Source organism: Schistosoma haematobium, chromosome 4, assembly GCF_000699445.3.
Source record: "Schistosoma haematobium chromosome 4, whole genome shotgun sequence".
Taxonomy (NCBI): Eukaryota; Metazoa; Platyhelminthes; class Trematoda; order Strigeidida; family Schistosomatidae; genus Schistosoma; species Schistosoma haematobium.
Genome location: NC_067199.1, coordinates 4,657,950 through 4,684,122, shown reverse-complemented (window position 1 = coordinate 4,684,122; position 26,173 = coordinate 4,657,950). Strand labels below are relative to the sequence as shown.

The 26,173-nt window shown below is 35.9% G+C and overlaps 1 protein-coding gene across 2 annotated transcripts in view; it reads right to left on the bottom strand.

The window, feature by feature from the left end:
- MS3_00007241 (uncharacterized protein) overlaps positions 1-20,966 on the bottom strand; it is a 48,838-nt gene extending 27,872 nt beyond the window's left edge. Inside the window, exons 1-6 of one of the 2 annotated variants that reach the window (XM_051215497.1) lie at positions 20,940-20,966; positions 18,301-18,407; positions 18,151-18,241; positions 18,055-18,093; positions 10,476-10,578; positions 1,048-1,242 (exon numbers count right to left, since the gene is read on the bottom strand). In XM_051215497.1, coding sequence (XP_051066008.1) covers positions 1,048-1,242; positions 10,476-10,578; positions 18,055-18,093; positions 18,151-18,241; positions 18,301-18,311 — 439 coding nt within the window. In that variant the 5' untranslated portion in view covers positions 18,312-18,407; positions 20,940-20,966. Of the gene's footprint in view, positions 1-1,047; positions 1,243-10,475; positions 10,579-18,054; positions 18,094-18,150 lie in introns of both variants that reach the window. The other variant, XM_051215496.1, reaches the window with a different exon arrangement.
- Between the last annotated feature and the right edge of the window lie 5,207 nt (positions 20,967-26,173).

The following is a 26,173-nucleotide window of genomic DNA, read 5'->3' as shown; positions in this document are numbered from 1 at the left end:
CCAGTTGCTATTCATCTTTTTCATGTCTGCTCCCACTCCTCGATACAATATGTTCTTTGATCTTCTTCTTTTCTGTTTACCTTCAGGATTCAAAGTTATCGCTTGCCTCGTGATTTCTGTAATGTATGTTCCACAGTAGGTTGTTGCTGATGGTTTCCGGTAAACGGACATTGAGTAATCTTGTCTAGACAATTGTTTATAAATACTTGTACACTTTTGTTGATAGTCTGAGCTTCGTACAATACAACTGTCTTGTCGTTCGTATTAAAGATTCTGACTTTCATGTTGGTTGACAATTGTTTTGAGTCCCATATGTTCTTCAGCTGTAGGAATGTTAACCTTGCATTGCCAATCATTGCCTTTACGTTTGCACCAGATCCTCATTGCACATATTTTCAAGAAAAACTCAAAAAAAGTACTGTCTTCACGTGGTGAACGCTAAACTTGGAAATAATGATAACTGGATCGAAAATAACGAATAAGTGACATTTTTAACTTTCATCCATTTGTCAATGTCTTAGGGAAATAAAAAAAACCTATTATGACAATGTCGATGATTCTTCAAATTGTCAGTCAGTCATTAACAACGTAGAACTTCGTACGTACGTACATCAGTTCGAGTTGCCATACCACATTAGCACAGAGATGCACTTGTCGATTCGAATCCCGTAGTGGTAGAGGTAGTAAGAGTATAAGCAGTAATCGGAAAGATTAGGGTTTGGAGATGTTATTTAAAGAGTATAATCCAGTGAAATAAATTTGGAAAGAGAAAAAAGAGACAAGGAGGAATCAGGAGATTAGAATTTGGAAGAACACAAAGAGTGTATGCACCTGCGCCATTGCAAACGATTCTAAGCCATGTGATTTAGGGTCTCTAACCATCGGTTGCTATCATCCCGCAGTCCCCAACCAGGTAGTCTACACCTACCAACATGACTCAGTCTTCAAATTGTATACATGACTGCCATTAAAATCACAGACATATATCATATACAAATGTAATACTAACAGAAATTGACATTGAAAAACAAAAAAAACCCATCTTACTTGTAGTAGAAACATCAACTAATTCAGCGACATGAGCTAAATGACGCACCCAATCAGACATAATTTTATTATTTGCTGCTATAAAATAATAAATTCGTTTATTTCCATTAAATAATGTTGAAATTGAAAATGCACATGGTTGACCAATATTCACATTTTCAATAATACATTCACAATGTTCTAAATCAACACGACCTAGTAGTAAAACAAATGAGATAATGATGGATAATTTATAACTTAACAACAAGATACGTAAATTCAACGGAAATTTTTATTGAAGCAAATAAATTAGTCACAAAAAATATATATTAGACTGACCACTATTGGATCTAGCCCCCCCCCCCTTCATGAATATATGTTTACCATCAGTTATTATGACTGTTCTAGATAAATGGGAGACATTGAATGGATATACAGTTGAAATAGTAAGATACTAAAATCAAGTATCGACAAGTAAAACTAGTAATCTTTGTAGTATTTTATATCTCATTAAACCAAATAAATATGAACGGACAATATGTTGCACATGACTAATAAGAACTACTATTTAATTAAAATACAACCCTTCCTATGGATATTTAATTCACATGTTATAATAGGAAATGGTAGCATGATATGAGTTGATTGATTCATTTACTTATTTTAACACATAGATAGTTGTACAAGGAGGCACCAGATACATATGTGCCACACAAATCTCATTTGATTCGTGTGACGGCTGTGATACTGCCCGCGTACCCAAACCGAAGTAACTGGTTTTTTTAGGGGATCACACCCGGAGCATTCGACCTAAAGGTCTGATCCACAAGGAAGTGGAGCATCGTAAGGAGATGCAGTCTCATGGTAGTCGGTGAACAACGATTGGTTCATACGCCATTTGTTCCCCCAGGATTCTGAAGCTCCAACTCCTTTAGATGGACTCTCCTTCTCCACCAACCCGGTTAAAGCTCCGGACATTCGTTTCTCGCCCTCTCAATTTCCTAAACACCCGTGTTGCGAGAAGGCAGTGAGTAGGACTTCCCTGGCAGAGGCTATATACGCGTGGCCATGTGAGAGTGTAGTGTCGGTTATCATGTTAAGCCCACATACCTTATTCTAGCTTTCGGACAGCCCATTCTATTCATTCTACTTGAGTCACATTCTAACCTTGTTATTTATTCGCTTATCAATCTTGACTGTTTTTATATGAGCTCATAGGTGTGTGTACATTTCTTATCCCATTACTCATCACATGTCTGTAACTTTTGTGTAACTATAAATATTGATTAACGTTTGGTTAAAGGGGAGTTGGTTTACCAGCCATCTCCACTCTGCGTCGTTTCTCTTCTCTCTATTCCATTCGCTTTATATACAAAATAAATGTATCCAAAAGTCCATTCTCGTTATTCGACTTATTTAATTCCGTTATTGACTAACGCGATTTAAGTCGATGATTATATGCGAGGATAGGCGATATATTTATTTCAACAACAATCATCATTATAATCACCTTGGTGTCAGATCACGAGCCACTAAAGTGGAGAGCCGTTTCAACAACACCGTTCGATCTAAATGACGATTAAATAACGGGCCTCCACAAGATCATTTTAAGAGGGCGAGCGAACTCTCCCCACTCTTAGCCGTACCAGGGTATTTGAGGTCAAGAGCAAAATGAATCTTTCAATAAGATTATTCAGGACATACAGCAAAATGAATTAAAATCTGGAGTAGGAAAACAGCTTTACTTTATTGACCAACAGCATAAAATATCATACATGCAATTTAATCACGTTATAACATCACGCAAATGAGACAAATTTATGGACAAATACGATCCATCAAAATCAGTCAAAAAGTTCTGATTTCAAAACAATGATAAATTCCTCCTCTATAATGTCACACATCAACTCGCTGCCCAAATACTGTGAAACTATTAGATCAAATTTAGACGAAAGTTCTTATAAATGATGCATACTGATGATATGCGTAAAATTTCATAAAGTGTAAGTATGAACTGTGTGACTAATGAGGTTGATATTCGTGTATACGGATAGCTGAGAGTGTTAGTGGTGGCGTGGCAGATAAAATCGATCAACGGACAGTGAAAACCACAACAGTTCATATCAGTCTGGAAGGGTTATGGTGTTATCGCGATGTAAAACTGAGTGTTAATATCGGTAGTGCACAATGTGAATTTTCAATGATCATAACATTACTTAATGAGAATAGACGAATTTACTATTTTATAGGTGAAAATCAGCATATAGTATATTTTTAGTGTAAATTCGATGAATTATAAGTTTTCGGTTGATATGAAAGTGCTGACCGAGTTCAAGGTTGCCTAACTGGGCCGATTCTCGTTAACTCATCCCATCAGTCTCCGAACACGATGAAGAGCGTAAATAAATCAGATCCACGTTAACCGAAATTCTAAAGAACGATTGTGAACAGAGGTGGGCAACGAAAGCAAGAGATAGAAAAGGCAGCGGCTATCAATAACACCAGACAGCTTTTCAGACTAATAAAGTAAAGCGGAATTAAGATGTCAAGTGTAAGTGAGACGATCTCGGAAAAAGACAACACCCATATCTGCTCTCAGCCCAGACGTTTAGAACCATGGGTAGAACACTTTAAGGAGCAGTTCAGCTGGCCTTCGGCAACTCTACAACTACCCACCATTCCCGAACAGCCCGAATGGAACAATAAGACAGGCCCCTTGAATCTAATTAAAGCTCAAAAAGCTATAGCTAACCTGAAATGAAGAAAAGAAGCTAGGCCAGATGGATTGGCTCCCGAGGTCTTTAAGTATGGTGGTCCAGTTTTAGAGATTAGGTTGACTAATATTTTAGCTAAAATCTAGAAGTCGGATGCAATCCCATCTGACTGGTCGCAATCACTGATTGTCATTGAAATCATCCTGTGATAACCATAGAGGAATTAGTTTGACTAATATAGCATTTAAAATACCAGCCTCAATCATTATCGGATGCCTAACAAAGACTCGTGAACTGAAAACACAAGAAAATCAGACTGGCTTCAGACCTAGTTGTGGCCGTATCGACCACATATTCATTATTCGTCTGATTTTAGAACACAGGCATGCTTGTCAGCGTTCGAAAATCATAGCTTTTCTTGACTTCAAAGGAGCATCAAGAACTTCTGCAATAAAACAACCAAAGTAAAAAATATAATAAACATTGCCAAGTTTCCGGTAACAAATACTTCATCATAAACAAGATTTCTTTATAATATATAATTGAATAAAGTTATCTTTATGTAGTAATCAGTAATCCAAACAACCAATAAATAAATTATATAGAATAAAAAGATTAAAACTATTACATAATTACATCAAAGATGTAATTATCAACACACTCAAACCCTAAATATTATTGATTTTTTTTTTGAGAAAATGTTGCTAAGTATTTGGTCTGCTCATCGCGTCTAATAAAATATCTATATATTTTAACTTAGATAATTTGGAGACGCCAGATAATGTTTTTCTTTTTAAAAACAAACAGTATATGATCTGAAATTATTTTATTTTAACACATAGATATTTGTACGAGGGGGCACCAGATACATATACACCACACAAATCTCATTTCATTCGTGTGAGGGCTGTGATATTGCCCGGGACCACACCGGAGCCTTCGACCTAAAGGTCTGATCCACAAGGAAGTTGAGCATCGTCAGGAGATGCAGTCTCATGGTAGTCGGTGAACAACGATTGGTTCATACGCCATTCGTTCCCTCAGGGTACTGTAGCCCATGTGCACAATTGGTTTGGAATTAGGGTTTTCCAACACCCCTAGGTGAACTGTCTGTGACCACCAACCAGAATAAAGCTCCAGACATCCGCTTTTCGTCCTCTGAGTTTCGTAAACAACATCCCCGCCACGAGAAGGCAGTGATTAGGATTTCCCTGACAGAGGCTATATACGCGTAGCCATGTGAGAGTATTTCGAGAGGGCGAGCGAACTCTCCCCACTTTCGGCCGTACCAGGGCATTAGGAGGCTATGGTCAGAAATAGTATGGATAATAAAGTAAGAATACACTTTTTATGTATATATCACAGTGTAAAATATTTTACCCTTTGTGAGATACAATGATTAAGTTAATTAATTTAATTACGTAATATCATGCAGTTATAGGAAAGCTGTAATCAGATAATAATAATAATAATAATAATAATAATAATACAACACATCGACTAGTCTGATACAGAATAAGACTTTAATGTAATATAATTTGACTTTAATATAGTTTGATTGATGAAAAAAATGTTTATACTCTACCAACATCCGCTTCGAGATGAAAAAAAATGTTGTTTACAAGTAAAACGAACAATTATTAGTATTTATGTTAAGATGTGATGTAAATACTACTGATAGCCAATCCATAAAAGTTTAATTCGTATTTGTATGACTTAATTTACCTGAAATAATTTCATATATTAAGTTTATTCATAAACTGTGTGCTTCTCTTTAGTATTAAAGCAAGAAAATTTAGTAGGATAATGAGTTTGGCAAAATATGATTCGTTGCATAACTTCAAAAGACATAAAAATAAGACAAACCTAGTTAGTCTTTAAGCGATTAAACGTATTCAACAAAAGAATACCTGGACTTAGGTTTTATGATATTTGATACTTTCCACCAAAGTGTGCTTGAAGCAACTGGAGGATTCGATCCCATACCAATCACCTCCATCGTTTGGCATATTATCACTGAGCGACTTGATCAGAGACTGATCACAGCCCATGGGACTGAAATGTTTACAATTGATTGGTTACTGATTAGTGAGGAAGTTCATGTTTCTTTAGTCCTTTATGATGTCATTCATTAGTGCGACTAGTCTTTGTATCTTGACATCGCGAGCACTGGATTGAAATGTCAAGTGGTTGCATGTAGTTAACATGAAACCCTACATCTAGGATTCCAGATGCACAAAAGAGGGAATGTTGTTTACGGAAGTGAAAGGACGAAAAGCGGATGTCCGGAGCTTTAAACGGGGTGGTGGGTGTGGACAGTCCACCTTGGGAGTTGGAAAACCCTGATTCCAAACCATTGGTGCACATGGGCTCCAGTATCCTGAAGGAACGAATGGCGTATGAACCAATCGTTGTTCACCGACTACCATGGGACTGCATATTCTTACCATGCTCCACTTCCTTGTGGATCAAACCTTTAGGTCGAATGCTCCAGGTGTGGTCCCCTAAGAAAACCACGTGCTTCGGTTTGGGCACCCGGGCAGTATCACAGCTCTCACACAAAACAAATGAGATTTGTGTGGCGCATATGTATCTGGTGCCTCTTCGTACAAGTATTTATGTGTTCAAATCAATTAGTTCAGCATATAATCCATCATCATATTCCAACTATTTCAGTTATAAGTGATTAACTCAGATTTGTATCATCATCTTAGTTACGAACCTGCACATTTAGACTTGTAAATTGTTATTCTTTGTGAGTTTGTATTTTATTGATAACTAATCGCGTGATTTCACGAGCCTCTCTATCATAAAAGGCAAACATGAACACTTGTTTAGACTTCTAATGTTCCTATAAAGAATAGTTACGTGAATGACATTCCGTGATCCATTGATTGTGACAAATACAGAGAGTGGTAACAGATTTAGTAGATTTATCCATGTTTGTATATTAATAAAGAAATTCGATATTTATGAAAAATTGATCTGGGTAAATCATTTCAACTGATCCATTAGTATTGATATTTGTGAAAATAATCTAACCAGCCAGTTTTTAGATTTGTCACGGCCTGTATTGTTATTGTTATTCTTGTTTTTGCGTAAAATCCTGTACATACAATTATTGATACTTGAAGTTAATGTATGTAAAATGAAATAGAAATTTTACGTCATTAAATTTCGCTCACACTCAACGTAGAGCCTGATACATTTGTGCAACGGCTCTTTCTGCCACACAACAACAACACACAGAGAGAGATACTAGAGCAATAGAAGCAGAAACAGTATAAATGAGAGTAAGAAGGACTAAAAATGAGCACTATGTTTCGGAAATATGGATTAGTGAACAGAAAGTACAAGTATAAAACTGAGGTTCTAAGGGAAGACAAAATATGAATTCATCTGAGCCATTGGGACTGATTAAGGACAAAGTAACTGTATTTATTGTTGGCATGTGTATTATCAATCAAAAAACCCACTATTATTATTATCATACAAATCGATTTAGGCATATTAATTACTGCAAGGTATCATATTTTTAAAAATGATTTTCGAGATTTAAAAGTGCAACAACCGAAATTTAAACCCTTTCGGTAAAAATAATTACGTAGTCACCAGTTACTTAATTCGAGAAGTGATTCCAAGAGTTCTAGTAAGCCATGAAAATTAGAGTTCAATTACATCGAATGTGAGGCAATAACCCACCAATTACAATGGAGTATGGTCGCCCAACACCGAAACTTTAGGGTTCTACGTTCGACCTGTGGTTGGGTTGTGGACGCTGATAAGTCTATTACGATACCACTTAATCTTGTCTTCCTATCCGGTTCCTATAACTTAATTGCTACTACACGTCAAGTGAAACAGAGGGAAGGCACGAATTGAGTAAAAGCTTTACTTCAAGATTAGTTTGCGTACAAAAAAGTAAGGATATATATACAAAGGGTTATGCACGACTTTGAGCTTCTAGAAACTTCTCAAACCATGCTAAACACAGTAACAGTATAGGACAATATTCAATCAAAACGATGAAACGTGATTCTTCCTTTTCTAGATGTTACTACAAAGCTTCTATTCAACACTGATTGGATAAAACATTTCCTGGAGTTTCTGATCCTCTATCGACTATGAAGAGGGACATTTGGGGACTTATCAGATATTCATACATGGATGAAACGGCGAGACTATAATTTATGGACGAACCAATCAGATATAAGATAACAGGTCATGAAGTTTGGCGCGAAATTCATTCATCCGTTTGGCTAAATACCGTTTTGGTATTATAGCTGATCTAATTTTTAACTCTAACCATCAACTGTAAATCATAACTCTAACTGGTTTATAACCCTCATTTAATCCTTATCAGTAGGTGTCCATTCTCAAGGTAACTTCAGTGTCATTCAAAGGTCGTCCATAAATTATAGTCTCACCAGTGAATCTTGGTTGTCAATAGTATTCGTACATGATGTAAACTATGAGAATTCAACCATTTTCACAGACCTTGTAGAGTAAAAGGTTTAAACTCGATAAAAAAACAAACAATACATTCTTCATCTTCTTTTGCTTTGTATCCATTCTAATCATTTGACCTTAATAAGCTTTTTAATCATACAATCTAAATCAGAGTTTTTCTTTTGTTAAAACCTATTGCTTATTATAACAGGTTTTTGTCAGTATTGTAATTTTCGAGACAAAAAAATGTAGCACAAGTGAAACAAGTCTACGTTTTTTTTGTTGTTGTCAAGACTGAATATATGTATGTATATATACATTGTAGTGTCTGTCTAGGTCTACCTACATTGAATGTGCATCATTTAAAATGTTTATAACAAAGAAACAATAAAATAAGCTTTTTTTTAAGATAGAAAACTTTTTTTTCTCTTTTCCTTAATCAACAAACTAAAAGATGATTGTTTCTAGGGGTACGATAAAAGAAACAGACAATGTGAAAAAAGAAACACTTTTAAGATTCAAACCATTTGGAACAATAAAGTTTATAAATAGTAGTGAAAATATTAGCTGCAAAGGAGAATAAATTACTTATTTCTGAATTATATTTAGTGAGAATATATAAATTAACTAAGTATTATGGCCACGCGTATACAGCCACTATCAGGGAAGTTCTACTCACTGCCTTCTGGTAACACGGGTGTTGTTTACGAAATTGAGAAGACTAAAAGGAAATGTACGACGCTTTAGTCGGGTTGATGGATATGGAGGATCCACTTAGGACAGTTGGAAAACCCTGAATCCAAACCAGTGTTCTACATGGACTCCAGGATCCTGAGGGGACAAATGGAGTATGGACCTACTGTGGATCACTGGCTACCATGGGACTGCATCTTCTTACGTTGATCCACTGCATTGAGGATTAGACTTCTAGGTCAAAGGCTCAGAGTGTGGCCCCCTTAAGAAAACCACCTGCTTTGGTTATGGCACCCAAGCAAATCAATTGATGAAATAGTGAAACCTCATCAGTTGAGATCGCTGGGACATGTGTTACGTATGCCCAATCACCAACTGCCCCGATATGCGATGTTTTATGGTGTAGGAATAGGTTGGAAGGAAGCTAGGGGTGGCCAAACCAAAACATGACACAAATCCATGAAGTCACTGACAAGTGAACTGAGTGAGCCATGTTGGCAAGTGTAGACTAACTAAGTGTAGACCCGTGAGACGATAGCGATCAATGGTCAGAGACCTTGAACGACATGACTCAAAATGGTTTGCAATGGCTCAGGAGCATACACTCTTTGTGTTCTCCCAAATTCTAATGTTCGGAATTCCTCATGTCTCCTTTTTCTACTCTTTCGAAATTTATTTCACTGGATTATACTCCTTGAATAATGCCTTCAAAGCCTAATCTTTTCGATCACTGCTTATACTCTTACTACCTCTATCACTATGGGATTTGAATAGACAACCAAATCTCTGTGTTAATGTGGTAGGGCAACTCGAACTGATGTACGTACGTACGAAGTTCTACGTTGTTACTGGCTGACTGACTGACCCAGGCAGTAACCCAGCCCATACCCAGATTGAATGATAACTACTTTGTGGAGTATCAACTAATAATCTAAAGAGGTAGCCAAATTTAAGGTAAATACATCCATTCAACATTAAAATTAAAGCATAAACTTATTCAAGTTCCCATTACATACCAATCATTTTAAGATAAATAAGTTTATCACACTAACGAGAACACGTTCATGAGCTGAAATTCCACTATGTTGTAAGCAATTTGGAAAAAGAATATTCCTTGAACACCGAGAGTCACTATCACAAAACTGTTTTGTGTACCAAGTAATTTTAGATTTCACTATTTTGTCATATTTAACAATATTTATAACTCTTTATATAAAATAGATGCATGTTTCATCCTACTCAGGACTCATAAACTTGCATCATGGCTATATTGAAGTAAACCAAACAGAATACACTTATTCCAACTGAGAATTATCCAATCGTAGTCAAAATAGCAACAATGGGATTATTCAAACAATTAAAAATTAAATTTCTAACTCTTGCTTAAGTTTTGTGCAAACTTGTGAATAGTGTAAAGTGAACAATATACATAGAAATGTAAACTATTGGATATTAACTCAATAATCTGAATGTTAATTGCTCACTACGAGACCTGAAGGTTATAGGGTTTTAAAAAGAAACAATATAGTTTAAAAAAAAATTGTAACAATGTACATCTGTAGGTAATAATAAATTACTACTCATAACACTTACCCTTGAATTTTGTCACAGTTTCATCTTTGTAATAATCAAAAAATATTTCAGTTTTATTTTGACTATGAACTTTGTATAGAATGAAGTATCTTCTTTTCCAGTCCTATTTCATCATATGTTACAAAGGCAAAATAAGAAATATGATTATTTCTATGATAAAAAAAGCAGCAAGCAACTCTTCACACCTTAGTTAATCATAAGCAATTTAAGAACCTGTTACATATGTGTATCAGCCTATTACATCACATCAGTACAGAGAGAGACAAAAGTATCAAAACAAACGACAGAGTTGTAAAAGTAGTGATAGTAGTATCTGAGATCGTGAGAAAACGTTAGGTATATATAATATGATTAAAAGAAGGTGAATATGTCCATGGAATATAAAGTATAAGATAATTTTGAAACAGAGTAAGTGTACCTGTGCTAATGCAACTGGTTCTAAACTATGTCACACAACGTCTCTAACTAATCGTTACAACAGTTTTGTAGACACCAATTAAATAGTTAACATCTACTAATATGGCTTAGTCCAGCGGTCAATGAGTTCACGAACTGACAATCCGTCTTGGTTTCACCATTTCTAGCTTCCTTTGAGTCCACTTCTACACTAGCTAGTATCTCGTATTCAGGTAGACGGTGGTTTGGCATACACAACACATATCTCAACCACTTTATACGATAAAGATTAAACACCTTATTAGTTAATTTGACATTCTTGACCCAGTATCCTGTATCTAACCTTGGCATTACTCAAGCGATGATCACCAAACGACTGAACAATGCATCGAAGACACATATGACCAAATGTTAGTAAATTACGAATATCTTTTATCTTTAAAGACCACATCTCACATCCATAAAGTAGCATAAAGGAAACTGACGAACAATAAACTCATCATTTGCCTAATAGATGTACATCTCCCCTATGCTACAAGTGATGCAAATCGGCCAAAATCAAGGTAGGCTTCCGAATCTGTGTCAAGATTTCGTCAGACACTAATCTACTGAGGCTGCGCAGAATTTGAAAATCGATGAAGTGGTCTATAATCGTAAGCACCTATCAACATAGATCAGTCCAAAAGTCAATGACTTCATGGGTCGACGCTATGTCTTGGTTTTTCTGTCCCTAGCTTCCATCCTATAGACTACTACACTAACAAACATCACGCATCGAGGTGGAGGTTAATTCACCATATCTACATATATATCTATATTTCAAAGTTCTAATTCAATCAATCATAACTGATGTAGGAACCTGAACTAAATATGTATTAGCTCAATTCAGTATATCAAATTAGTATAGTAAGATGAGCTTATTATCATTAAAATAAACATTACAGCACTAAAAACAGTAGTATAAATAATAAACATAAAGATTAGATATAGAAAATATATAGTATTTTATTACTAAAACACACTTTTTTTTTATTCGGATTATTTATTACCATCAACCTACAAATTCAGAACTTACAAAACACATAATATTGTACTTTAATTTTGTTCTCATCTCATCGACTATGTTTCTATCAGTTTATTATACACATGTTTGAACAAGTAGTAATACATAAATAAATAGTAGGCTACTGAACAATTTTATTTATTTTAATTTGATTTTTTTTAAAAAAAGAAAATGATATGATATTTGGCCTAATTTATAAATACTACTCACTACTAAATCTAAACCTAAGAATATGCATGAAGCCTTACTTATCTATACATATATATGTAACTAAGAGTTTGAGACAATAAAATCTTCACTACATAAACAGCGTTTCTTTTAGCGAGTTAGTTTTCTACGGGATGGGGTCGCTAACCCCATGTCCAACTCTCCTCCTTTACCCGGGCTTGGAACCGGCAGTAACTCTAGAAGACCATTCCAAGTAAGGACAGGAGCCGGACAAGAATGTCTACTCTCTCCATTCCTTTTTCTTCTGGTGGTTGACTGAATTATGAAGACCTCAACATCTGAGGGAAAACACGGAATACAATGGACAGCTCAGAACCAATTAGACGATTGGCACTTCGAAGATGACCTAGCCCTCCTATCCCATACACATCAACAAATGTAGATGAAGACAACTAGTGTAGCAGCAGCCTCTGCATCAATAGGCCTTAACATTCACAAAGGAAAAACCGAGATCCTCGAATGCAACACGGAAAACACCAACACAATCACACTTGATGGCGAAACTCTGGAGGATGTAGGATCCTTCACGTACCTGGGAAGCACCATCGATGAACAAGGATGTTCAGATGCAGATGTAAAGGCGACGATTGGCGAAGCAAGAACAGCATTCCTACAATTAAAGAACATATTAAACCTAAAACAACCGTCAACCACTATCAAGACAGTTCTACTGTACGGAGCTAAATCTTGGAGAACTACTACAACAATCATCAAGAAGGTACAAATATTTATAAATAGTTGTCTGAGCAAGATGCCCAACATCCATTCTCCGGATACCATCAGCAACAGCCTTCTGTGGGAAAGAACAAACCAGATTCCAGTTGAATAGGAAATTAGGAAAGAATATGGAAATGGATAGGACACACATTACTGAAATCACCAAACTGCATCACGAAGTAAGCCCTAACTTGGAATCCTGAAGGGAAGCAAAGAAGTGGAAGGTCAAGGAACACATTTTGTCGAGAAATAGAAACAGTTATGAAAAGAATGAATAACAACTGAAAAGAACTGGAAAGGATTGCCCAGGACAGAGCTGGATGGAGAATGCTGGTGAGTGGCCTATGCTCCTTCATGAAGAGTAACAGGTGTAAGTAAGTAAGCAAGTACATAAACAGTGGACAATTGAATATTTACACTATTTGATTTGACATGAAGACCAATTGTAACTGTGATAGTTTAATGAAAAAGTAAGGAGAACTATGAATTTTGAGTTAAATTGAAATCACTACTATATAATATGTAATTTATGAGATCACTTGAAAATATGTATAAAGATGATTAAAAGTGAAATTATCTGTAGAAATGTGAAGTCACAATTCCATTTTGACTTTAGTATTAAAATGTAGATCCTAATTAACTTTGTATATATATATTGACTTACCATATATAATATTCAAAGTCGAACTACAAGTGTTTAATATACATACGCTTGTATAATTAGTCAAAAAGTACAAGCATAGAATCTTTGTGATTTAAAAATTGATGTGCTAGCTAACTTATGGAGTTAAGCGCAAATCTATATAATTCAATTGGGTTAAAAACGACACATTTACTGGTCAGGCTTTACAATCAAATAGTTTGTAAGGGAATTTGATAGGAACTGTTAGAACTCTTTAAGTTAGAATCTTCGAAAACAGTGTTTTAAATAATACTCAATCTTTTGATAAAATAAATTGAAGAATTTCAATATTAGGCAAATATTTTCGTCGCAATTTACTCATGAATACATTCGCCGAAATTCAGCACTTTAGAATGGATTTTCAAGTCATTTTTTGAAGATTTTATGGAGTTTGCCCTCACTGTTTATCCTTGGGACTAGTTTATTTGACATAGATCTAGCCAATCATGACCTTTAAACGGAGATAATAGACCTTTAAGTCAACAATAGCCTGAATGAACCCCTTAAAGGTAAGTTTCTTAATCTGAAAAATTCTTCAAGTAAAATGTTCGCTTTTTTGAGTCAACTTACATTTATAAACAAGCTTTCCGTATGTGATAGCCCGAATTCAGATCACAGCTACCAGATACAAATCTACAGTCTCATTAAAACCAACAAACTGATTCCTGATTACAATACACTAGTGGAAAATTGTGAACAGTTTTGCACGTTTCATTGAAATTGTTATATTACGTTGCTTGTATAAGTTTATGTTATCTTCATATAAACATGTGACGGATTCTAGTAAGCTAAAGTAGGTTTGTACGTTATTGTTACTATTGAACGTGTGATTATTAATTCCTATCTGTAGTAGTAAACATCACACTTAGTACTGCTACGTTCAAATGTTGTGCCAAGAAGAATATGTCTAGATCTTAAAGGGAATACGTTTGTCTTATCATAATAGATCAATAGATAAAATATGGGATTGATTGACATATTCGAACAGATTATTTATACAAGACGCTGATCTCTCTATATTAACTGACTAGATAGCAGAAGAAAGAATCACTGATCAAACAACAAACTACATATATTAGGGATTTATAGCTGTCATTTCCACATAAAATGGCTTATAAAAAAGTTTTGTCATGAATTACCTATCACAAAACAAATAACTAATTAGGAATAAAAATGGAATTCGCAAAACAATCAAACAATATAATGCATCCTGCTAAAAGACAAAGGGGTGTAAGAGAATTAAAATAACCTACTGACCATCTCCAAATTATGTACACATAGCCATGTCATTTAAATTCATCTATACACTATATTCAGAGATTGTCAGTCGGTCAGTAACAACGTAGAAATTCGTACGTACGTACATCAGTTCGAGTTGCCCTACCACATTAACACAGAGATTTGGTTGTCTATTCAAATCCCATAGTGATAGAGGTAGTAAGAGTATAAGCAGTGATCGAAAAGATTAGGCTTTGAAGGCATTATTCAAGGAGTATAATCCAGTGAAATAAATTTCGAAAGAGTAGAAAAAGGAGACATGAGGAATTCCGAACATTAGAATTTGGGAGAACACAAAGAGTGTATGCTCCTGAGCCATTGCAAACCATTTTGAGTCATGTCGTTCAAGGTCTCTGACCATTGGTCGCTATCGTCTCACGGGTCTACACTTAGTTAGTCTACACTTGCCAACATGGCTCACTCAGTTCACTTGTCAGTAACTTCATGGATTTGTGTCATGTTTTGGTTTGGCCACCCCTAGCTTCCTTCCAACCTATTCCTACACCATAAAACATCGCATATCGGGGCAGTTGGTGATTGGGCATACGTAACACATGTCCCAGCGATCTTAACTGATGAGGTTTCACTATTTCATCAACTGATTTGTCACCCTTACCTAGTACCCGCTTCATAGATTGATACAACTATGAATTGGTCAATTAACTTAAGTTTGCTGATACCAAGCGACCAATAATCTACATCTCAATGACTTTTGTTTAGATGAATACACAAAATATTTATAAACTAATGTAACAGTACATAATATGTAATTATTCATGTTTTAAATTTATATAAACTTAAGAAAATAAACATAGTATAATACTAGATTTTATTTAATATTACAAGTGAATCAACTGTTTAATTTTGTCTTTTAAGCATTAGCCAATTCTTAAAGTGATTTAAACAACTTACTAGTTAACAGATATATAGTTAGTATAACAGAATGCAAATATGTTCATATTCAAAATAGATTTATATGGCAACCAAACGAAAAACATTTTTGATTTCAGTACAATCATGATGTAATTAGTTAGTCCATAACCCAACTGTATAGTTAGTTTACGTCAACATAGAGCCTGCCACAGATGTATGTTCCCTCAAGTAATCTGAAATGTAGTTGATTTATTCTTTTCCCACAATCTCCCTCTCCTTCTTATGAAATAAACCATGAACAAGTGACAAGTTTGATCATACGAATGATTACTTTTAGTCGTTTTAAATATTGGTTGCACTAACTCAAGGATAAACGATTATTTATCTATTTCACAAATTTCGAAGTTTTTATCCATAATGGTCGGTGATAAATATGAAAGAATTATAACAAGCGTTTGTGATTAAATACTTATATTTTAAATAATGTGAATATCCTAGAAGAAAATTTTGAAACGAATGGAGATATGTTATTAGAAATATGAATTAACAGAGAAGGTAAGATGAGTATAGATCGTTTGTTCATTAACAATTTCGAAGGATTTTGAAATGTCAACGTCGTATCTACCATCAAGTAGATGAGTGGTAATACTCAAAATATTCAGTTCTCAAGGTGACAGTGACAACACCAAGTTACTGGGTCAAGAGCAATGGTCCGTACTCCAAACTACTAATGACATATACTATTTACTGTAAGACCCTCAATTTGACTTACTCCATTAACCATAGCTTCCTATTAAAATGTTGCAACATATTTTACTATTTATTGTCAATTTATTATTTTACTATTAATTGGAGTGGCCTTTTAATTTTCAACTGACGTCGCAATGCCATAAGGTTGAGAGAGTACTAATGAAAAGTCTAAAACTAGAAAGAAATAGCTGTTCAGTGCTTACCGATATTCAATAGTTCCCTAGCTAGTCTTATTTTGTTCTGAGAGCCACTTTATACTTGATATATCAAGAGTATATCACCAACTCTGATGACATTGAAAAACATTAAGCATAGAGGTAATTCGAAGAGAAGGAATGAATTCGGGGGAAATAATGTTAAGGCTTAAAATTTTACTTCATTTATATCAAATAATACATTTTATTGGTGCGTTTTCAATGCGATTACCTCTCTTCTAACTTGGAAAGAGTAAGAATAAAGAATCGAGCAGAATAACACGAGCCCACTTGATTTTGTTAGGTTCTTGTCAGCTGCTCACAACTTGTAATATTTAGAATTCAAAATTAAAGTGGGTTGAAAATACTTGCATAATGAACGTAATAGGAATTTGTTGTAATTATATGCCAGCTTAGCATTGCAAAGACGTAAATAAATTTTAGTTATTATTTGTCTTAGTATTATTGAGCACCAAAATATACGCCACATAAATAAGAAAATTCGATTGCGTATAAATAAGCCTATCATTGGTCATCAGGTATCGTTTAATTGCACCTCGTGACTTCGTGCCAACGCCTCATGGATTAAACCTTTTGGTCGAAGGCTCGATGAGTGGATTTCTAAGAAAACTACCTGTTTTGGTCTGTGAGTACGAGCAAAATTTCAGCCCAAAGGGACCTGTGTATGAAAAACCTTTATTTTTTAACAATATAATCATTTTATTTTGAACGCCATATTTCTTGGAACCTTATTGTGCCAGACGTGTTTTGTGCTAAAAGCACAATAAAAGGCTTGGCATGCATACAAACTACAGTTGATTAAATAACCAATAATCAGCTTAGGGGTTACGGAGACCGTTGAATGTTATCGATATCACGAACCGATCCCAGTTAAAACACCGAATATTCAACAATCTTCACAACCCCCTATTATGATAGTTATCATGCTCTTATTAGTGACCAGCTTAGAAGGCAAATGTTCCGAGTTCTAATGATAGACAAAGTTTGATTGTGTAGGATGTTAAGAAGATAGCCACTCAAGATAGTAGGAGATGACCGCGCAATATTGTAGATTGGCTGAATTTAGACATGCACATCATTGGATTCTGGCTGTGGCCTAGAGATTAAGCGTTCACGCACAAGACCGAAGTTACTAATTTTGTTAACCTGTGGTAGGTTTATGGGTGGCTTATTCAGATGAGTCCCACACCAGAACGAAACAGCTGTCCAATGCTTTATGGTCTTCAGTGGTTTTCTGACTTAAGCCGGTTAGTGGTCTCAATAAATGACTGATAATTAACAAATGAAATTGTACTAACTAAATCACTTATATGTAGCGTGAAAGCAAATAGTGCAACCAAATTTAGAGATTTGTTAACAAATCAATTAACAACTTACTAGAACACTGGATTCTGACGAATGTTTCATACAGTGAAGCTAAAGATGTTTTATTAAAGTTTCGTTTAAAAGGAAACAAAACAGCAATGAACATACATTCCACAGGAGTTTACGCAACAATTCAATACGTCTGCTTTTCATCAAATAGCCACAAATAATAACATCTCCGGTAGACAAAACTTTCGAGCTTTTATGAAGATTTCAATTAAATAAATGATTTAAAGGAACACTATGACACTAGCTTACTTCGAAACCATAATTAGCTCGTTATTTAGCAAAGTGACGCTTGAAAATGAATTTTATTTGCCACGAGACTACCTGGAATATAGTGACGTTTTTCTTTAACTTGGAATCTAGAAGGGAAAAAACACAGCATTAATAGCGATTAACTTTGCAAAATGACAATCATAAAAGCAATGAACCTTTGCCTTAAAGTAGTATAAATAGTCCTCGAACCAATACTTTTGACTCTGACTATAAACAAAAGTAAAATCACGGCAAACACCGAAATAATATTCATTTTCAAGTAGTAACAACTGTTAACACAATTAAAAATCTCGGGTCAATCAAGCGCAATTACCAAGTTTTTTGATGTGTGAAAATATCTAGAGTATCATGTTAATGTAGGTGAGATGGGGCTCAAACCTGAGACTGAACGGCTAAGACTTATGCTACTCAAAAACTGATGTGTCCATTAAAGAGTGTACATTATATATGAAGTTACTTTACACTACTTTATAACTATGAAACCAAGTATCCAATAGTTTAAGATGTATATGAGTAGCCAGTACTTGAACATACCTTCGAAGCATTTCTGTAATTAAATGTAACTACAGAGTAGGTCATGCTGATGTTAAGGTAGGATAATGGGTGCAGAAGATAGGTCTGTTGATCTATTCGTGATTTTTCATCAATTTAAATCGTCTGAACATGCGTCACGCATGCTTATTTGTTAGTAATCTGAAAATTAATCTTAGCTAATATATAAGGCACTGACTATTCTTATTATAAAATGATATTCTTTGGGTCTTGATTTAAGCTTGTTGTACGTTTGATTTAAACAATTAACTATTCTACGACATTTGGGTACTGTTAATTGAATATATTTCAGATGACTGGGTCTGATATATTATCAGATGAAAGATTAGGTGGTGAAATGAAAGTGATATTCTAATTTGGATAAAGTGAATTAAAAGCAGCTAGCGCCACAAAATGTTGCGGATTTGTACTACCTAGTATGGGTTACAGTGAAGGGAATCGAGCTAAGATTTGAGAAACTTCAAGTGCGAGTAGATAAAGGCTATCCGCTTAATGATCACAATCAGTCGCTAAAGACTATGGGTCAGAATCTTTCACAATGGCACAGATGTATTGACTATTTATCTCTCTCTCTCGATCTTGGATTTTAGCATTCCTGTATGCATACCTTTCAATTCTTTCTTTTCGAACCAAAGTTTACTATTATAAATAAATATATTATTTATTTATAGCAATCTAACCAATGCTCAATTTATTTGAAATTATCAAATCAAACCCTGATAATGATACATACAAAGTTTATTATTGCTCATTTCATTGCTACTACACTTTTCGACCTATATCTACATTTATCTTATTAACTTAATCAGATTGTGTTTATATAATGTGATCATTTGGGAGAATGTACATCTGCGCTAGCACTTACGTCAATCAACTTACTAAAAAACGTGAACCATGCATGAAAAACGTTTTTACATTTTATAGTCATATGACTTACAACAAAAACTAACCAAAACGAAATGCACAGATTCAAATTCGACTTTTGTTATTACCACCCAATATTTGGAAGTAGTGGTCTACTGCATTTGCATTTTCCTCAGATGAAGATATGGGCTTACTTTACCACTCCATAACAATGTGAACTATATGGATTCTTAGTACCTTACATTCAGGTCTATTCTTCAGAGCAGAGAAGGGAACAAAAACAATCAACGCAACTATTTTAGCTCGACTGGATAACTGAGAAAAACCCTTTTGGCATGTCACAAGAATAACTGACGTAACAAGTGGTCGGGCTTCCAGACGAGTAGCGTTGGTGTTGCGAAAAACGTTCAAGTCAAGGATTTATGTGCTGTAGGCTGGATCGCAAATTTAAACTGAGTGATGAGATAAGACATGAATACAATTTAAGCACCCCCTGTGCAGTATTGCCTGACCTAGTAGTACGCTGGAAGATTAAAGACAGTTAAATTTGTATGCGTAACCAAAACGTTAATCCGAGTATTCAACAAAATCGTGTGAATGATTAAGGGCATTTATTGTTATAAACCGGTTTTGAGCATCATAGGACCTCTCAAAATCGAAAATGCCAAAATGACATGCACCCTGTGGTAAAAAGCTTATCCATCTAGTATCAAAATCCCAATATTTTAGGGAAGCCGCAACAGAAATAGCACAAAAAACCCCCAGAATTTCCCTCGGATCTGGAGGATGAGTAGCAAATAGTAAGAATCCAAAGGGTCCACAAAAATTTCATCCGTGGGGATTTTTTAATCACTGATTATTCAAAAAACGACCCTAAAAACATGCTTTGACAAAGCGTGTGATTGATGACTTTTGGACTCATTATCGACATGGGCTAAGAGATTTAAATATCTTATGAACACCAAAAAAGGAAAGTGATAACTTGAGTTGTCAAATATACATTTATAAATATAGATGCATTTATACGCCTAAAACTTGACAATTTTTGTAATGCGAGTGAATCAAAAGCCACTATTCATCACACAAACTGCGTATGAAATACAACATGAAAATTTGAATAACTCTTGAAATAATAAACAGGTATATTAACTTCATGAGAAAACATGTAATGAGAAAATATTTTAGATTACAATCAAATCAACCTTGAGAACATTTGAAAAGTTGCAGAGTCTTCAAAGCTCAATCTGTGAATTTCGACACAGAAATTAAAAGTTTTTTTATTTACGATCTACTATCATGAAAATCGAACATTAAAGTCACAAACTGTTTTGAACTTTTTTGATTCATAAAAACTCTAGTAAAATGTGGTCTTTGAGTCATGATCTATAAGGACGTCAATTTCGTCTAAATCAATAACTTATGTTACATGTTCCTCTGATTATTTATTTGTCACTAATTAGGAATTTTGCATGCACAGAGATGCAAGTGTATTATTGTGCTACCGATCGTAATGACCACTACCTAAGGCTCGTCAAGTCTGTAATGTTTCTGTTAGAGGCATCCCTGAAAATATCTTTTGAATTTTTAATATTCACTCTATTTCTATGCTTTAAAATTGATCGAAGATATTCCATGTTCTCCCTTTTATTTTTGACTTTTTCAATGACTATTAAGCTTTGGTTACTCCCTAAGTCGTGTTTGAAATAAATCACACCAGCAACTAATATGTTGGGCCATTCCATACTGAATCATCAAGTACAAATCGATTATGGACAATACAGGCCTTAAGAGTCTCGTCCTTAGATGGATTATTTGGGTAATAACATTCCTAAGAAGTCAGATTTTTATGGGAAAATGTTTATAATACACATGTTATCATCTGTGAGCAACAAAATTCCATATTACATAAAAATTAAATAGGTATTCCTCGAGTAAAATAACATGTTACTGCGTCATGCAGCCCTTCAACAAGTATTAGTGGAATAAGGTTCTCATTTGCCATACTGTCATTAATATAACCATGGTTCTTCGGAAGCAGTGTAATTTACACACAACATAGCTGTTTATTGGGATACTGATTTGTAGGTAGTAGGCGAAGGTATGTTCAATTATACTATGGATTTTAACTGTCAAAGTGGGTTCTATTTTTACAAAAAAAGGTGCTAAAGACCCGACAGTAAAGTTAGCAGTCAGCTGGCGAGTAAAACGTGCCGTGATTTAAGATCGAATGGCCTAACCGATCAGCGTAAATTATATAGAAGGGAATAAAAATAAAAGATTTATTTTGTATTCGCTTATAAACGCCATCAAACCAAATGACGGTACGCACTCATGCAAATAAGTCATTTTGAGGTCTGAAAGTGACTTCAATTTGCATTGTTTATAAAATTTAACAGATCACATTTAACTTTTCGGTGGCACTTTCTCTCTATAAAATAATAAAAAATCAGCATAGCGTCCTGAGAATCTATGCACCAGACTTCGCATTCTGGGTAAAAATATCAAGTATTTCCTAAACATTTGAGTCTGCACGAACGAATAAGTTTCTGTCGACATAATAGTGACACATTTAGCATGGATGACGCATAAGTCAGTGTCTTCGAAAAGCCCAACAAGATAGGCTTCGCTAGCTTCCTGGAGAGCAGAAACTGCCGAGCTTTGGAAACGAAGGTTAGTCTTGAAGTATTGCGCAATCTCCAAACGCTGGAAGGGCAGTTTGCGTATCAGTAGTTCGATTGACTTTTGATAACGACGAACTTCACGTAGGGCAACTGTTGCAGGACGATAACGATGAAGTTTCTTAACACCACCAGTAGCTGGTGCACTTTTATGTGCTGCTTTGGTAGCTAACTACTTTCTTGGAGCCTTCCCACCTGTACCCTTACGGGCAGTCTGCTTCGTACGTGCCGTGACTGTGAACCAGTTAGAGGTGTTGTGTAAAAAAGACATAAGTTGTCTTTTGTCAATCACTGCAGTTAACATTTTATATAAATTAAGAACCGGAGTCTAAATTCCGATATTGCCTTCATGATAATAAATGGTTATTTTCTGTCTGGTCATTTATTAAAATAGAAATGTCTAAAATCAAACTACAGGGTATGGAAAGCACTTACCGAAGTTCACGAACGTGTACAGAGACCATCAAATTAGCATGTTAACAAATATTTGCAGACTGACGTTTTTTCCTTCAGGCCAAAAAAACTAGCAAAATGATTGTGCACCAGGAACAGTGCTCTAAATCAGGTCACCCTCTGATTTAATGGCGGTGTTAAACAGAACCGCTTCAGTTAGAAATAACTATTGAACTATTCTTTGGAGAATTACATGCCACCACAGTCCACTCCCTCCCTGGTGAAGATTCATTTCATAGAAAATTCAATGGAATAATCTTTGGGCTTCTGTTTCCATACCATATAACTAGTAAACCTAAATCGGGCTGAAATCCAAATTTAATGTATTGATAGCGATGATCATTCACCCTACTTGTGAAATCCTAGCATCGCTAACTCGGAAGCTAAGTTCTTATCCCAAAAGCAACATTTTATCAGTATGAACAAGCGTTTTTAGGCTGTTAGTTAGGTTTTTTCCAAGTATTGTCTAGATTACCGGTGTTACTGATATACATTGATGATTAGAGTAGATTGTAGACGAGCGGGAGTATAAAGACTTTCCACCTTACGTCGAGATCATACTTCGCAGCTAAAACCCGAGGCAAATTATGCTCTTGTGGTATCCAGGTTCTATAGCTACCTCGTGTTGGTACGGAAGAAATGCGTTGTATCATCAATGAGCTCAAACGACAAGGTATCAAACCACATTTAATTGATTGGCTAACTTCATATCTAAAAAATCGACATATTAATGCCAGGGTTAACTCCGATTTCTCTCGGGCTACGGAATTACTAATGGGGTCCCCCAGGGTTTATTACTAAGACCTCTTCATTTCTTGACTTAAATAAACGATCTTCCACAGCAGGCGCCGTCATACGTATTACTTTTGTTGATGTGAAACTTTGGAGAGAGGTTAGATGTTACCTACGCCTGTTACTCCTCGTGAAGGAACATAGGCCGCTCACTAGCATTCTCCATCCAACCCTGTCCTGGCCAATCCTTTCCAGCCCTTCCCAGTTTTTATTCATCCCTTTCATAACTGTTTCTATTTCTCGACGTAATGTGTTCTTAGGCCTTCCTCTTTTCCGCTTCTCTTCAGCATTCCAAGTTAGGGCTTGTCTCGTGATGCAGTTTGATGATTTGCGTAGTGTATGTCCTATCCATTTCCATCGTCTTTTCCTAATTTCCTCTTCAACTGGAATCTGGTTTGTTCTTTCCCACAGAAGGCTATTGCTGATGGTATCCGGCCAATGGAAGTTGAGTATCTTGCGTAGACAACCATTTATAAATACTTGTACTTTCTTGATTGTGGTTGTTGTAGTTCTCCAAGTTTCAGCTCCGTACAATAGAACTGCCTTGACATTCGTATTGAAGATTCTCACTTTGATATTGGTTGGCAGTTGTTTTGAGTTCCATATGTTCTTCAATTGTAGGAATGCGACACTTGCTTTGCCGATCCTCGCCTTTACGTCTGCATTTGAACCTCCTTGTTCATCGATGATACTTCCTAGGTATGTGAAGGACTCTACATCTTCCAGAGTTTCTCCATCAAGAGTGATTGGGTTGTTGTTTTCCGCTTTGAATTTGAGGACTTTGGTTTTCCCTTTGTGTATGCTGAGGCCTACTGATGCAGAGACTGCTGCTACACTGGCTGTCTTCATCTGCATCTGTTTGTGTGTACGTGATAGGAGGGCTAGGTCATCTGCGAAGTCCAAATCGTCTAATTGATTTTGAGTTGTCCATTGTATTCCGTGTTTTCCTTCAGATGTCGAGGTCCTCATAATCCAGTCAACCACCAGAAGAAAGAGAAAGGGAGAGAGTAAACAGCCTTGTCTGACTCCGGTCCTTACTTGGAATGCATCTGTCAGCTGTCCTCCATGCACGACTTTGCATTGTAGTCCGTCGTATGAGTTCTGGATAATATTGACAATCTTCTCAGGAACTCCTTAGTGTCGAAGAAGTTTCCATAACCTCCTCCTATCTACACTGTCAAATGCCTTTTCATAATAAGTGAAGTTGATGTACAGTGATGAGTTCCACTCAACTGATTGTTCGACGATGATCCGTAGTGTCGCAATTTGGTCTGTGCATGACCGATCCTTACGAAATCCAGCTTGTCGATCTCGAAGTTGGGCGTCTACTGCATCTTTCATCCAGTTCAGCAACACTCTCTTGAAGACCTTCCCTGGTATTGACAGTAGTGTAATGCCACTGTAGTTCTCACATATGCTCAGATCTCCTTTCTTTGAAATGATGCTTTGATGATTCTGGATCCGTGAGATTCCCATCCTACAAGTGCATTTCGTGCTACTTTGGGCAGCATTAGGGCGACTCCCTGAGTGTGTGGAGCATTTTCCTCCTCGTGACGGGAGTATAGCAGCATCTCTCCTGTAGCTAGCCATTCCTATCCAGATTGAGTCCAGTGGGTTTCGCTGATTCCCAGTACTGCTAAGTTGTATCTCCTCATTTCCATTGCTATTTGGCTGGTCTTCCCGGTCTCCCACATTGTTCGGACGTTCCATGTACCTACAAAAACTTTCGCTCTGGTTGTTAGAAGAGGCATCGACCTCGTGGCTTCCGAAGGAACTCGGCTTTCACCATGAAGCGTCATAATTCTTCTAAATGAAGACCTTCTAACTCCCAGGGCAGAGTTAAAATGGTTTGAATTATTTTTTCTGGTAAGCGTTTTTTTAGCGAGTTAGTTTTCTACGGGATGGGGACGCTAACCCCATGCCCAACCCTCCCCCTTTACTCGGGCTTGGGACCGGCAGTAACTCTAGAAGAGCTACAGGCGGAGTTTTGGAGAGAGGTGCGCAACCAAAAAATTTGCTGAGACTTCAGCAGGATCTGACTCGACTTCAAAATTCGGCAGGTGACAACGGATTTACCTTTAACACCTCAACGTGTAAAGTAGTCCACCTGATACATTTTGCAGACTACAGCTACTACTCTAAAGGTTTTCCAAGTTGAAAATTATCTTGGAGTGTTGGTACCTTGCAACTTGAAGCCTTACGCTAACTGTGACAAAAGTCCTCTCAAGCAAACGTTGCTCTGGTAAAATTGAAGCGCATTTTTGGCCGGTTAGACGGAAAACCTTACAACATAATCTTCGACAGTTTTACTTGTCCCCATTCAGAGTACGGGAACACAGTATTTCTTCCCTAACTTAAAAAAAAAGGACACTGAAAAGTATCCCACGGCTAGCCACGAAATCAGTTCGAGTACTTAAATTCAGGCCTTGTGAAGAGAGCCTCCAATCACTGAACCTCTACCCACTAGAGTACAGGCGTTTTAGAGGTGACTTCCTTATAGCTTACGGCATCCT